Genomic DNA, 14,366 nt, shown 5'->3' with positions numbered 1-14,366 from the left:
GTGCACAAAACTCTTGCCACGCTCCAGCTTGACTTCTTCTGGCCGGGCATGGCAGAGGATGCAGCTGATTTGTTGACGGGGTGTCTATATTGTGCAATTAATTGTGGTCTCCCACATTAACGAGTTGGTCGCTCGAGGCATCCTTGCTCAGTTTCCTTCCACCCCTCGTGGAAATAAATATTTGTTGGTTGGCGTCGAATATTTCTCGCACTGGCCAATGGCTTGGCCCCTCCCCAACCAGTCGGCGGCTGCCATCACCGAGGCTTTCCTCGATGGCTATGTCATGGACAAGGGTGCTCCTGAGCGTCTCTTGACTGATCAGGGCAAGAATTTCTCCTCCAAATTACTGCAGGAGGTGTGCGACTTATTGGGTACTAAGAAAATACGTACATCACCATACCACCCCCAGATGGATGGAATGGTGGAGCGCCTGCATAGGATTCTTCGATGCTGAGGCATCAGGTCAGCGAGTCCCTGCTTGACTGGGACTTGCAGGTTCCCGGAGTTCTGGCTACCTACCGAATGGCTCCTCACGCGTCCACCGGCTATTCGCCCTTCTTTTTAATGTACGGCAGAGATCATGACCCCCCAATTGATGTACAACTACGTGTCGTTGCAAACAAGGCCAAATCAAATCTTTCGGAATCCATGCGCTTTAACCTTCAGAAGCTATCGGAAGTGCATGAGGCTTCTATGGTAAATTTTTATTCGCGCCAATTGGCTAATGAGCGACTACGGGGTGACAGAGCCTGGCTCCACTGCCCACAGGTACCAGTGGGTACGTCACCAAAAATGTTAAACCCTGGTGAGGACCTGTTGATGTAATTCCGGCCAGCGGAGCTGATTTGTTTACCCGTCGCGCCTTAAGCCCTTCATCGCTCCGCGCAAATTCATCCCATCTCCACAATGCAGGGGTCGAGTGTGTGACGTGTCAGACGAGCTGAGGTGTGTGCCCGCTGAGATTGGCCCTCAGGGGAGTCGTGTGATCCCGTCTTCAGGTGCCGCGCAACTGACGCCCCCCAAGTCACCACCTGCTCTGGCTCCACTGGCTCCGGACGACGGGAACCCGTCTGCCCGGCCGACTGCTCCCCGTGAGGAGCCAGGTTCGTCGGGACATTTTTCTCCCCGGGACCTCCAGGGAGACTGAGCCCACCTCCTCTGGGAGTCCGGCCATGAGGACTCAATCAAAAACTCTACAGTTTTCGTGATCCCCATACAAACTCCCACGCTGTCACTTGGTTGTCGCACTTGGCAGGCCGCATCAGCTATTGGCTGAATCTAGCCCTCGTTGTGCTTGTGGGTGTTGGTACACGGTGTGGTTGGGAGATGTTGGTGCTGGAGGGGGTTCCGAGCGTTCGCGTTTTAATGTATTTTATTTGTTTTCTCTCTCGCCTTGCTTGTTGTTCTGTACTTCCACCTTTTCCCCGTCCGTTACTGTACATTTGTAGATAGTGTATATATTGTATAGGTGGGCTGGGGTATTAATTGTTTATTGTTATTGTTGAGGCACTTGGGGGGGGGGGGTCTCCTCACTTCATTCACTAAATTATCTATTGTTAATTGGGGGGTGGGGGGGGTGATGTAGTGACATTGCTGCACGTCGCTATGTGTGGCCAGCCTGGGAAAGGCACGCCATGCAAATATATTGCCACCACGGACACCACTGAAGGGGGATGGAGTACCGCCCCTAGAGGGCCTCGGGCAGCACAGTCCAACAGTCAAGGAATGGCACCAAGCTCTACATGCAGTGCCAGCCCCGATAGGATAGGGGGCAAGAGTGCCGGCTTCGGAACGGGGTTGCAGGGGGCCAGGGCACTCTGGTTGACACCAGAGGACACGTGACTGGAGGTGTCTATCCGGGGACCCCCAAAGGGGGGGGCTGGGGGGACCACGTGTCCAGTGGAGAAACTCCTCGAGAGTTCTAGAAGGGAGTCGTGGCTAGGGGCGGAGTGAGGCCTGCCACACTGGATAAAAAGCCGGGTCCCCAGTGGAACTGGCTGCTGTTGTCTTCATGAAGAAATCTACGTTCTATGCCGGAAGAAGAGTCTCCAACACACGGACCCTGACCCGGGTTGGGGTTCCAGTTCGTTGTAGCTCACTCAGAGTGTTAGAGTAGCTACCTGGTGGTCCACCACCATAGGTTATCTGTTGGTGTAAAGTTAATAAATGTGTTGCCTCCCATAGTAAGCCTGAGTCTCCTTCTGTACCCACTACACAATGACATAGCGGAAAGCCTCCACACAATAGCTGCGCTCCATGTGCAGCGTGGCCGCTCACAGCAGCACCATGGCACACGGAGCCACTTTCTGGATTCATGGCTCGAGTGCTGTCCTGAGAAAAGGTGGACCAGGTAACCCCGTGTGATGTAGGTGCTCGTTGCTTTCCCTGGCTGCATTCAGCAATGGCTCCATGCCGCGCATCCCAGCGTGTCTCTGAGGCAGAGTGTGACGCTGCGCGAGCTGGATGGAATGATCTCGTGCGTGAGGACCCTGGTGGAGGGCGACGGGCGACAGGAGCTCAGCAGCTTTGGGAAGTTCATGCTGGCTCCGGAAGACGACGTACTAGACGGACAGGTTTGCCCCAAAACCCCTTGCTTTCCACGAGGAAACTATTCTCAGTTACTTCTGTAGGGCCTGCTTGTCTCAGTGTGATATAGAAAGTCAAACCAATTACGGACAATTAGTTCCTGAGACCCGTTCTTAAGTCGAATTGTTCCTAAGTCGGAACACAGTAATCTACCGTATTTAAATGCCCACACACACAAACGCTCACTCCCAGCATGAGGCAGACTCAATACATCTCACGGAGGATCGCTCAGCTGAACAAAATAGTGCTGTGGTTCAATTTGCAAGTGGGAGTGCATGTTTTAAGTTAATGTTAAAACAACTAATTTCATGGAAGCTGGTTCATAAGTGTGGGTGTTCATAAGTTCAGCGTTCTTAAGTCGAGAACTGCCTGTACAGTGGTCCGGTGTGGTTGGCTTGGAACCTGGTGCAAGGAAATAAATGGGGGCATTGTCCCCTCCCGTCCTAGCCCCAGCACCTGGGCCCTGCGGCCTGTGGGTGGTGCAGTAGCGGTGCCTGCACACTCGGTAGCTATGCCACTGAGAGTTACAGAGCTTCGGGGGGTGCGCTTAAATATTTTGCATGACAAAATACGTTTCTGGATCTTGGCATCTTCTAGTTGTTATCTCACTATTAGCACGGCTGTGGTAGTGCTTGACAATTTTAGGGTAACTCCACTTTTACCTCTGTGCCACTGTCCCCAATCAATGTTCCTACCACTCTCTTCCAGATTAAGTAGAAAAATAATACTCTTTGGTTCTTTCAGGTAAAGTCACGTAGGTATAAAATAAAATAGATCTTTTTTGTTTTATTTTATACCTACGTGACTTTACCGAAAGAACCAAAGAGTATGGATCCCTGCAGTCACGAAAGCTTCAAACCAAGATAGAAAAAAAATAATCCCTAAATGTCTTATGTAGAAAATAAAACGTGCTACATTTGTGACATGGTGATGTAATGGCTATCCTTCTGAAAAGGGATTATGAATATCATAGATTTGTGAAACTCCAAATATCAATAATCTTCTGCATATCCAGGAGATTTCAGTACAGCAAGTAGTTTTTCTTCAGGGTATGCTGGTTTCCTGACACAACATACTATATTAGCCTTTCCTTGGCAATTGTTATTATATACGTACATTACAAAAAACACGGTGACGATTGTTTTTGAATATAACATGACATTGATCACGTGTGGAGATGACGATAATGATGCTGACAAAGATTATATCTTGGCATTCGTTACTGTGCAGGTGTGTGGCTCCAGGGAGGAAGAGCTGACTGCCCAGAAGATGCTGAGTGAGACGAGGGACATGATGGACAGGTAATAGTGTGGGGACCTGAGGGAGATGAGGGACATGATGTACGTATGTATATTGAACTTTCGCACCGTACGTAGCCAACCGTGCTCATCGGAGGTGTGAGGGAATGACAACAACCTAAACACAAAAATAAGTTCTAAAGAAATTCGTTTTCAATCTATATTTTAAAGTGCATAGCTCCAATGGCTTTCTAATATTGGAAAGAAGAACTTTCCTTCAGCAAGGTATTGTGGTTAATTTGTGGCAAGAACTTTGTGTATTGGACCTGAGTGAGACGAGGGATGTGATGGACAGGTAACGGCTATTGAGCGACCATGCAAACTTAGCCGTGCTTCCCCACTTCCCCTCTGCGTACACAGCATGGATTTCTGGACCGTGCTACGTGCATGTCTGGACCGAGGCTTTTTGCGTCTCATTGATGGAGCAGCGGAGTCTTTTCGGCAGGATCAGATTACCGGAGGGCGGGACATGATGGGGTACGTTCCACCACCTCCATAATCTTTCTGAATTCAGGTGTGGGAATCGAACCATTGATGCTGATCAAGCTGATTCAGTGACAAGTAGGCAGAACAGAAACAGCCATCTTCACTCTCTCTACAGGTCATTCACAGTGTGCTGCTTGGTGGCTGTGGCACTTAGAGCATTGGGTTGTTCCTGAGTCTGGATGCCATTGGTATGAGTGATGCTGTAATGACAAAATCACTGTTACCATTCTGTGTGGGTACCATTTGCCATTATGAGGCTCTTCTTACTTTTACTAGTTGCACACAACTACGGAAGGATCTGATGACATGCGGTTACATTAACGTGGTGGCCACAGTGAATATTTACTTGAGCGTTGTTATGTTTGCAAAAAAAGTCACAGATAATTACTTTGTGAAAATAGTGTGTAAAGTAAAACCGTATACAAATAGTAATGGCAATGCCTTGTACTCGGATTATCTTTATCGCTCGTCATATTTGTACTTTTGTGCGAAGCATCTCGGCAGAGTGGCTCCCTCTCGCAAAGGTCATCCCCATCCTTGATGCCCAGAGTCACGTTGTCTGCAGCGACGCGCCCAACCACTTCGTGCAGGTCAGTGGACGTACGATTCAGTCGGGGGCTGATTGCAGGTAGGGCCCATTGAACTAAGATGCTCTTTTTCAGTGGCAACCGGGTCAAAGCGGCAATCAAGTTACATGGCTAGGGAATATTTACAGGAACTACACATAATGGCTGGTACGGCGGTAGCTGTAACGTTATGCCTTGTATAACGTAAAAGCACATTGAATTAATCTGGTAACTTTACAGACTTTAAGGAGTTCTCAGTATGCCCTAGTGCTTGTTCTTATATGCTATCCATATGAATATTCAGTTTAATTTATTTGGTATAGCCCTGTGAGCCATTCGGCTCTTGAATCGGGTGCAACCGCAACAAACAAAAAAATGAACAGAAAAATCCAGGAAAAAACAGCAAAGTCTTCCAGAAAAAGCACCATATATCATTGCTGTGTGCAAAAATCCCAGTGGGATGCAAGTCAAACAATAACAACCATAAGACAATTTGGATTATAAAGTTATCAGTCTAACTCTGTACTACAACAAACAAATATGGCTAAACCAAAACGTTTTCGAAATCACCAAAATAAAGCTATAAAAGCAATGTAACAGTGATCATAGGAACTGTGATTGAAATTTTACAATAAACGATATACATAACAAGTACTACCAAACTTTTCAGCCATAGCTGGCTGCATGAGTCACTCCATAACAGCAGGAGTATCACCTTTAAGATCAGCACACTATAATCAAAACACAAGATCATACTTTGCAGCGGTCATCCGGAGCGAAACATTTGATTTCAGGCAACTGAATAGCAGTGGCAGCTAGGGGTGTACAACTCCTCTAGAGCAGTTTTGAGTGAAGATCTCACAGGTAGTGATCCAAGTTGCAGTTTATTGGCTATAGCATTCCAGATCCTGGGGGCATCAATAGCAAAGGTCCTTCCTCCAGTATTTATACGGCAATAAGGAATGTGAAGCTGGTAAATGAGCGAAGACCTTAGGTCACATTTGTTCTTCGAAACAGAGAGGAGATCCAGCAGGTAGTCTGCAGATTTTTTTGTAAGTACATCGTGAATAAATAAGATCTGATGCACAAGCTGTCGAACATTAAGAGATGTTAAGTTTGACCCAATGTAGAGATCACAGTGGTGGGTCCTATATGGGCAGTTCAATGCAAATCTTAAGGCCGAGTGATAAATTGAGTCAGGCTTCTTCAGTACAGTACTAGGGGCTGATTTATATACAATGTCACAGTAATCAAGTAGAGGCAGTATGGTAGCTTTTATCAATTCCAAACGGAACATAGGAGGGAAGCAGTGCTTGTGTCGATACAGAAAACCAATTTTTATTTTTGTCTTTTTACCAATGTAATCAATATGATCTTCACAATTCAGTTTTGAATCAAGGATGACCCCAAGATACTTATAGATCTTGACTTGCTCTATTTGAGCACACCTGACATACATATGCATAACATGTCGCATCAGACCTCTATGTATATGTAATGCGAGCATAAACGGGGTGGTTGCTGGCCTCCGCGCCAATCACACAGCCTGGAGCATTGGGGGGCGGAGCCTGGTTGGCGGAGCGTGTGGGAGGAGCCACTGCTCACCTCGGCTCCAATGGGAGACGAGGTGAACGGGGGGCGGAGACGGGGGCAGTACGGGAAGGAGGAGTCAGGGTCACGTGATGGGAAGGATATAGGGAGAGAGCCGGAAGAGATCGAGGAGTTGGAACGGAGCGAGAATAGGGGAAGCCACGCTGGGCAGTGCGGAAAGAGCGGCGCCATCTGCCACATGGTCGAAGACCTACGCACACCGTCGGCCAGCGGTGTGCGTGGGGTAGACGGGGCTAGCGGTGTGTGAGGGGCTAGCAGAGTGTGCGGGGCACACGTGGCTAGTGAGTGACTAGCGGAGTGTGCGGGGCACACGGAGCGAGCGGTGTGGCTGGCGGCGTGTGCGGGGCACATGGAGAGAGTGGAGCGGCCACCAGCGAGTGCTGGCCACACGGAGCGTGCGCGGGGCGCGCGGCGGAGGCGGCGCGGGTCCGGCCGAGGACCAGCGGGGTGCGATACGAAGAACCTAAATAAACGACAACGGAGACCAAGAGAGCCTGACAGAGTCGTTTATTACATATATACATGAGCGTGTTCCATCTCATTAGCCAGCACATTACATAGGAAGGGAGAGTTTACAGGGGCTGTTTAGCTCAACAGCAGGGAATGTTATAAACATGACTTTAAATAATAAGAACCAGAACTATGTACAATGGAAAAACAGTGAGCAATCCAAAATAACCACGTTACGCATAACACTCAATAGGAGCTCTCACATGGCATTTATATTTTTCTTTTTTATTAATAGTCTTTCTGTAAATGGCATTCCCAAGTTCTGGTCACATATGGCTTTAACTAATGGCATTCACAAGTGTAGCAGAAGTAATCATCAATCAATGCCGTCAATACATATGTAGTGACATAAGAAGGGAGGGGCTGCTGGGGGCTCTGGGTCCCTGGGAGGGCCAGGCGCTTAATCCCCTTGGCGCCAGGCGTGGGTTCTCAGGCGGGTCAGACGCTTAAGCCTCTTGGCATCAGGCGTTGGGTTCCCAGGCGCTTAATCCTTTTGGCGCCGCCAACGGGGGGGGGCTGTGTGTGCTCTGTGGGATATCTGGGGGCGCACACGGCCCCACCCCTCGTTGGGCTAGGCATAAAAAGGGGAGCTCCCTAGACGATCGGGGCCAGTTGTAACTCAAGACCCAAGACCCACGACCAGCCATCTGAAGACCCTGGGATGTTGTGAGAGCCAGTGGTGGGACTCTGGAACTCCCGACTCGGCGACCTTGTGAGGGCGAGTTCCAGAGCGTAGCCAGAGTAGAGTATCTAGGCTGTGTACCTAGGCTGTGTACCTAGGCTGTAACAGAGTATCAGGACTGTTGGAGTGTTGTATTGTAATAAAGGAGTTACCTCTACAAGTGTCTCCGGAACCCGTTACACATATAAAGTAGGCAGGGTCGGACTACTGAGATTAGTGATCAATTCATTTCAGAATTAGGTGCCGCAATTAAGAAAGCCCATGACTCATTGCATTCCAAAAATGTGTAATGATGGACAGAAATCTATCTGAGCTTTGTCTTGAATGTAAAAGGTTGACTTTAGAAGCCACCAGCAAGTTTGAGAGATACTGAGCAGACTGAGATTTGATTACGGGCAGTCCTCGACTTCTGTTCCTGAGGCCCATTTGTAACTCGAACAGTCCGTAAGTCGGAACACAACAATGTACTGTATTTAAATGCATATAGGTCAGTGTTATGGTTAAAAAAGGGAAACATTGTTAAACTCTTAAATAAGAATAAATATTTTACATTTTCATCTAATGCTGTAATAAATAGGGTATAGTAAGTTTGACACGTAGGTTTTCACGACCAAAATTATCCAGAGATTTTTTTTGGGGTAGATCAGGTAAATATAAATGTATAAAACTAAAATTGGAGCATTTCTCCACAATTATGGCCTTCATCACTGGAGTTGGTCGTGAGCAGGAATCCAACTGGGTTGCCGGGCTGGTAGTGTAGTGCGTTAACCGCTACTGCTACCTACACACATGTTGCACGCACAAAACAACAAATGCCATTCGCTACTAAGTAGTGGTGACATCACCACGGCACTTGTGCCAGGCTATGTGTGCTTTAAGGCCGCGTGAAGTATCAAATGCCCGCTGGCAGGAGGTCACGGGACAGATCCAGGTACCATTGGTTGGCTGACTGAGATGACTGGCAGATGCACCACCTCTGCCCCCTACTGTGCCACCTTGCTGTATTTTAGCTGCCTGGAATTCCACTCGTTGTGAGCGTCCGCTCCTCTGCCCTCCATTGTTATTAGAAGGAAACTGCCTCCAACTGTCCAATAGCATCTTTCACAAGCCTCCTCCACAGAGGCTAATCTTCACACCGCTGGTACCAGTCATTGTTAAGTCCACTCAGCTCCATGTCCTCCCTTACCACATTCCATCAGTTTTCCAGCCCGTGTTGCATCTGTGTTGTGCCCGTTTAGCCCCCTCTATCCGGCCAAACAGAAGCTGCTTGGGCATGCTGTGGCTAGGTATGTGGGCTACATGACCCAGCCAGCGCAGCCATGCCTGCACACACGCACACAAAGATAAAGACCCCCATATATATATTCTTAACAGACTGTTATGGCAAGTGCTGTTAGCGAGAACCTACACACACACCACACACACTCTTTCATTACATCTCGCGGAGGATTGCTCCGCTGATGTTTAATGAAAAATAATCTGATGGAATCTGGTTTGTAAGTGCGGATGTCCGTAAGTCAGGTGTTCGCAAGTCGTGGACTGTCTGTACTTTTCAAATGAATAAAGCCCAATGAATATTTCAGCGCACCTCCAAATAGTTCAAGTTAGCCGTGAGATATATATCATAGTGGTGTGTTCTGTAGAAGAGGTGACTAGGGAAAATCTCAGAGCAGAGTGGTATAAAGGATGTAGCTTCAATCTTGATTTGAAGCTTTCATGACTGCAGGAATTTATACTCTTTGGTTCTTTCGGTAAAGTCACGTAGGTATAAAATAAAAAGAATAGATCTATTTTATTTTATACCTACGTGACTTTACCGAAATAACCAAAGAGGATGTAGCTTATTGATGACAGTTGTAGATTCCAACCTGTTAGCTACATCACAATCATCAAGGAGTGGAAGGACGGTAGTGACTTTAATCATATCCAAACGAATTTGTATTGGGCAACAATATTTGTCTGTGAGATAACCAATTTACATTTTCTTGGTTCTTTCGGTAAAGTCACGTAGAAGGGAAATAATAAAATAATACAAATATAAAACAATAAAAATTCTCACGACGTTTCGACTACAACACAAATCTGAATCCCTGCAGTCACGAAAGCTTTAAATCAACAATTTACATTTGTTCAACATGGAATCTGAATGAGAGTGCTGAATTGATTACAAACTTTCTGTCTGCACTGTAATGGGATTTGGTGTAGACAAAGCATGGGGAGAGAGGCCCGGGGGACATCGGGGTTCACGTGGTCAGGCAGTGGAGCCTTCTCGAGGGTTCGAGAAGGGGGGCGTGGCCAGGGCGTGGTTGGCCACGCCGGAGTGGCTTATAAGCGGGCTCAGCGCGCAGAGTGGGGCTGTTGGTGCCTGGGATGAAGCCGTTGTATGAAGACTTTGAAGACACAAGCCTCCAGTCATTGTGGCCAAGCAGTAGTCTCCTGACTTTTCCACGCCAAGTAGTACCGAGTGTTAGTGAGAGAAGGATGGTGGTCACCACCTTACGTATAGAGTGTGTTGTTGCAGTTGTGTTGCAGTTGAGTGTGTGCGCCTCTGTCGAACCATTACATTTGGTGACAGAAGTGGCAAATTGTCAGTTAGCCCTAGCTACAGCGAGGCGAAATGCTCACGTCGTATGCAACCTGCCAAGAATTTCTCGGGAGAAGAGGACAACGGAGACTTCATCCCTCCAACCGCCCCAGGGATGGCGACCCCGGAGAGTCCTGCCGAGGCTTCGCTGCCGGCGGAACAGCGCTGTGCGGCTTAGGTAGCAGATTCGATTCATCACCGGCCGACGCCTGTCGGACGGCCAGTGCCCGCCTCGCTGAGTTGCTGGGCGCTGCGGCCGAGTTGGTCGCCAAACTCGACAGCGGGGAGCTGTCGCCGGAGAAGATTGCCCCGGCGCCACATGGTGTTAACATTGTTGCTGCTGCCGTCCAAGCGCGTGACTCTTTCGCCACGCCGCCCGAACTTGCGCCATCCGTTTTGGCGGGAACGCACGGCGAGGGAGCCGCCATTTTGGCAGAGACGCGCGGCGGGGAGGCCGCCATTTTCTCCCATCCGCCGAGCATGCCGCGGGACGTTCCAGCGCTGCATCGCCAGCTCCCATTTGTCCACAAATTCACAGCTGCCGGCAGGGATTGGGAGACGTTCAAACGTCGTTTCACCACAAGCTGCATGTTGGCTGGGTGTATGGAGGAAAAAGCTTTGAAAGCGCTCCCCACCTCTCTTGACGACGATGCCTTGGCGGCATTCTATGCCATCCTGCCCGCGCAGCGGTCCACGCTATTGCAAGCGTTCAAGGCAATGGCTCCAGTCTACGACGATCCGCCGTCCTGTGTACGCAACAGATTTGTGGAATGACGGTGTGGGGATACCGAGACACCCCTCACCTTTCGAAGCGCTTTGCTGTCCCTGGCGCAGGCGGCGTTTCCAAAAATGGAGGCGGCAGGAATTGACTGTTGGGGTTGGAAAAGGAGCTGAACATCACCTTACCTGCCGTCGTTCCTCGTCATCGCTCGATTTATACAGACTCACCTGAGGTTGAAGAAACGGTCGGGGCTGGTGGCATGCGCCGCATCTGCGGGCTTGTGCGAGGAGTCAGAAGAGGATGAACACGTCCCAGTTTGCGTGGCTGTTGACGGCGGTGGAGGTCGGAGACGTGATACGGAGCGGCAAGGGAGACAACACCATCCACAAGGGACCCTCCCTCGGCCGAGCTCCAGCCGCGCCAATTACTACAACTGTGGGCTGCCGGGACTTGTAGCCTCGGGGTGCCGTGCTGCACGTCGAAGACGCTTCGCCCCACCGTCATCGTCATCCCGGCCGCCACCGACTGCAAAAGGGCCCCAGGCGAGTCGCGGTGCACCACACACTCGGCCCTCGGTTCCACCTCACCCATCTCATGCTCTGATAGATCCGTTCACGTCGGGTCGCGGCGCGTGAGGCGTCGTTTGCATTGGGTGAGGGTTCGCCGCTCGGGCCAGATCAGTGGTCCCAATTAGCCCAGCAGGTTGTTGCCGCGACCGCCGGCTCGTCCGCGGTCGTGGGTACTATACAAGATGTTGAGGTGCGGGTCTTCATCGATGCGGGTGCTTCCGTCACCATAATTTCCTAATTGATTTTCAACATTTTTCTGCAGGAGTGTCGTTCTTTGTGCCCTGTTTCCGTTCCGTACTTCGCCTCTCACGGGTGATCGTTGGGAATTTTGGGACATAGTCGCTGAGGTGTGCATTGGGGACATTGCTTTGGAAGGGCCCGTATTGGTTTCTGATTCATTGGCGGTGCCGTGTTTGTTTAGGCACAGACTTCCTTGGGAAGATACCCCTTAAAATTCTTACTAATCAGAGGTGTTTGGAACTAGCCTCTGGGAGGCAAATCGCATTTTTATCATCTCCCGCCAAAATGCGCAAGGTGGACGCATCTGTTCAGGCGCTTGTTACCCACACGGTCACGATTCCCCCTGGGGAAAATATGCTCGTTTCCCTGCGGCTGCGTAAGCTGCTTGATCGGGAGGCCACCGCAGAGGGGATTGTATTGGGACCATCTAACAAGGCAGCTCGGGGAATGGCGCTTGTAGGTGCCCAAACGTTGATTTCCGGGGACTGTCAGCCCTTTATTCAAATGCTTAATGTGGGGCCGGATGCGTCGGTCATTCAGGCGGGAACGGTGCTCGCTCACGCGTCGGCCGCGTCGGTCCACAGTGACATGATTGGGGACGTTGATGCTTCGCGGCCCACAGGCCCACGCGCGTGTTGAGGATGCCGCATGGGCAGATGCTCTGTGTTCCGTGAATCGGAACCTGCCTTAACGCACAGAGATCCGCATTGCGTGCGCTGTTGCTCGAATTTGGAGACGTTTTCAGCCGGGGTAAATTCGATCTCGGTCACACGACCCTCCTGAGCCACCATATTGATACGGGTGACTCTCCGCCCATCCGCCAAAACCCCTAGCGGTTAAGACCGGCTGAAAAGGAACACATGCCAAGCGGTCGATGGAATGTTGGCCGCCGATGTTATTTCCACATCCACAAGCCCCTTTGGGTGCTCCCATCGTGCTGGTTAAAAAGCACGACAGAAGTCTGCGCTTCTGCATAGACTTCAGGAAGTTCAACAAGGTGTCGGTCGCGGACGCGTACCCCCTGCCCCGGACGCGTACCCCCTGCCCCGGATGGACGATTCGCTTGATGCGTTGTCTGGGGCGCGTTTCTTCTCCACTCTTGACCTGCTTTCGGGGTTCTGGCAATTGCCTCTCGATGACTGCTCAACAGTCTTCTGATGAGCTAGTTCTCGCAGGACTCCAATGGGACTCCTGCCTGATATATTTGGACGATGTTATCGTGTTTAGTCGCACGTTTGGTGAGCACCTTACCCGGCTACGCGCTGTTTTCCCTAAGATGAGAGAGGCTAATCTTAAGTTTAAACCACAGAAGTGCCATCTGTTGCAAACATCCGTACAGTATATGGGCCACATTGTCAGTGAATCAGGTATTGTGACCGATCCCGAAAAAACTGCGTGTGTGCGCCCTTGGCCTACCCCGAAGTCTGTGGGTGAGGAGGAGGCCGCCTTCGTTGCCCTACGCGATGGATTGGTGGGCGCCCCTCCCCTCCGATATCCTGACTTCTCCTTGCCGTTCATTTTGGACACCGATAATAGCAACATGGGAATCGGCGCTGTACTGTCCCAGGTGGTGAACGGTGTGGATAGGGTGGTGGCGTATGGCAGTTGAGTGCTCTCGTCGGCTGAACAGCGTTATTGCATAACGCGCCGGGAGCTGCTCGCCATAGTTTTCTTCATGCAACAGTACCGGCCCTATTTATATGGCAGGCGGTTTGAGGTGCGTTCCGATCACGCCGCCCTTCAGTATGCCCTGCGCGTTGAGCAACCATCGGGCCAGCTTTCACGCTGGTTAGAAATCCTGCAGGATTACTCGTTCTGGGTGTCTTATCGTAAGGCTACGCGGCACGCTAATGCTGACGTGCTGTCGCGGCTTCCCCCGGACGGCGAATGCGCGTGTCTCACGGGCTCGTCCTGTTGTTAATCGTCGGGCGTGGTTGCTGCTCCCCCCATTGTCGTGTCGGCATCAACGCTTCACCCCCAGGAGCCCAGTGGTTCCGTGGCGCAGGACCCTGTCCTCGGTCTGAGTCATTCCGAATGGGTCCGCTTCCAGGCGGAGGACGCCTCACTGTTGAAGTTGCGACGTCGTGCCGAAAAGTCGGTTGACGGCTCTGGGCGATGCAAGGTTGCTCCCGTCGTTTTAAAGGGGGGTCTGTTAATGTGTTGGGATGGCGGCATGCAACGATATGATATCGTACCCACGTGCCTCAGAGGCAGGCTGATTGTAGAAACCCATGAACGCCTGATGCATTTGGGGGTCCATAAGACCCTGGCCACCCTCAGGCTTAATTATTTTTAGCCCTCCATGGCGGCAGACGTGAGAAACGTCCTGAAGGGCTGTGTGCCGTGCACCCGCCGTAAGCCACCGCCTGTCAAGTGCTGCCCACCCTTGCAGTCGATTAAGGTGTCCCGCATCAATGAGCTGGTGGCCCTGGATATCTTGGGACCCTTCCCCACTACGGCCTGGGATAACAAATACTTGCTTGTGGGCATTTAATAATTTTCCCGCTGGCCTG

General features: G+C 50.5%; 1 protein-coding gene across 1 annotated transcript in view; it reads left to right on the top strand.

Annotated features, from left to right (window-relative positions):
* The window catches only part of PEX3 (peroxisomal biogenesis factor 3), a 62,062-nt gene that overhangs the window by 33,420 nt on the left and 14,276 nt on the right, over nucleotides 1–14,366 (top strand). The window contains exons 8-11 of the mRNA XM_078604200.1: nucleotides 2,426–2,573; nucleotides 3,817–3,887; nucleotides 4,245–4,361; nucleotides 4,864–4,960. Coding sequence (XP_078460326.1) covers nucleotides 2,426–2,573; nucleotides 3,817–3,887; nucleotides 4,245–4,361; nucleotides 4,864–4,960 — 433 coding nt within the window. The remainder of the gene's footprint in view (nucleotides 1–2,425; nucleotides 2,574–3,816; nucleotides 3,888–4,244; nucleotides 4,362–4,863; nucleotides 4,961–14,366) is intronic.

This window comes from Lampetra planeri, chromosome 22 (assembly GCF_965212315.1).
Source record: "Lampetra planeri chromosome 22, kcLamPlan1.2.h2, whole genome shotgun sequence".
Classification (NCBI taxonomy): Eukaryota; Metazoa; Chordata; class Hyperoartia; order Petromyzontiformes; family Petromyzontidae; genus Lampetra; species Lampetra planeri.
The sequence above is the reverse complement of the archived record's forward strand: the minus strand, read 5'-3'. Positions and strand labels throughout refer to the sequence as shown.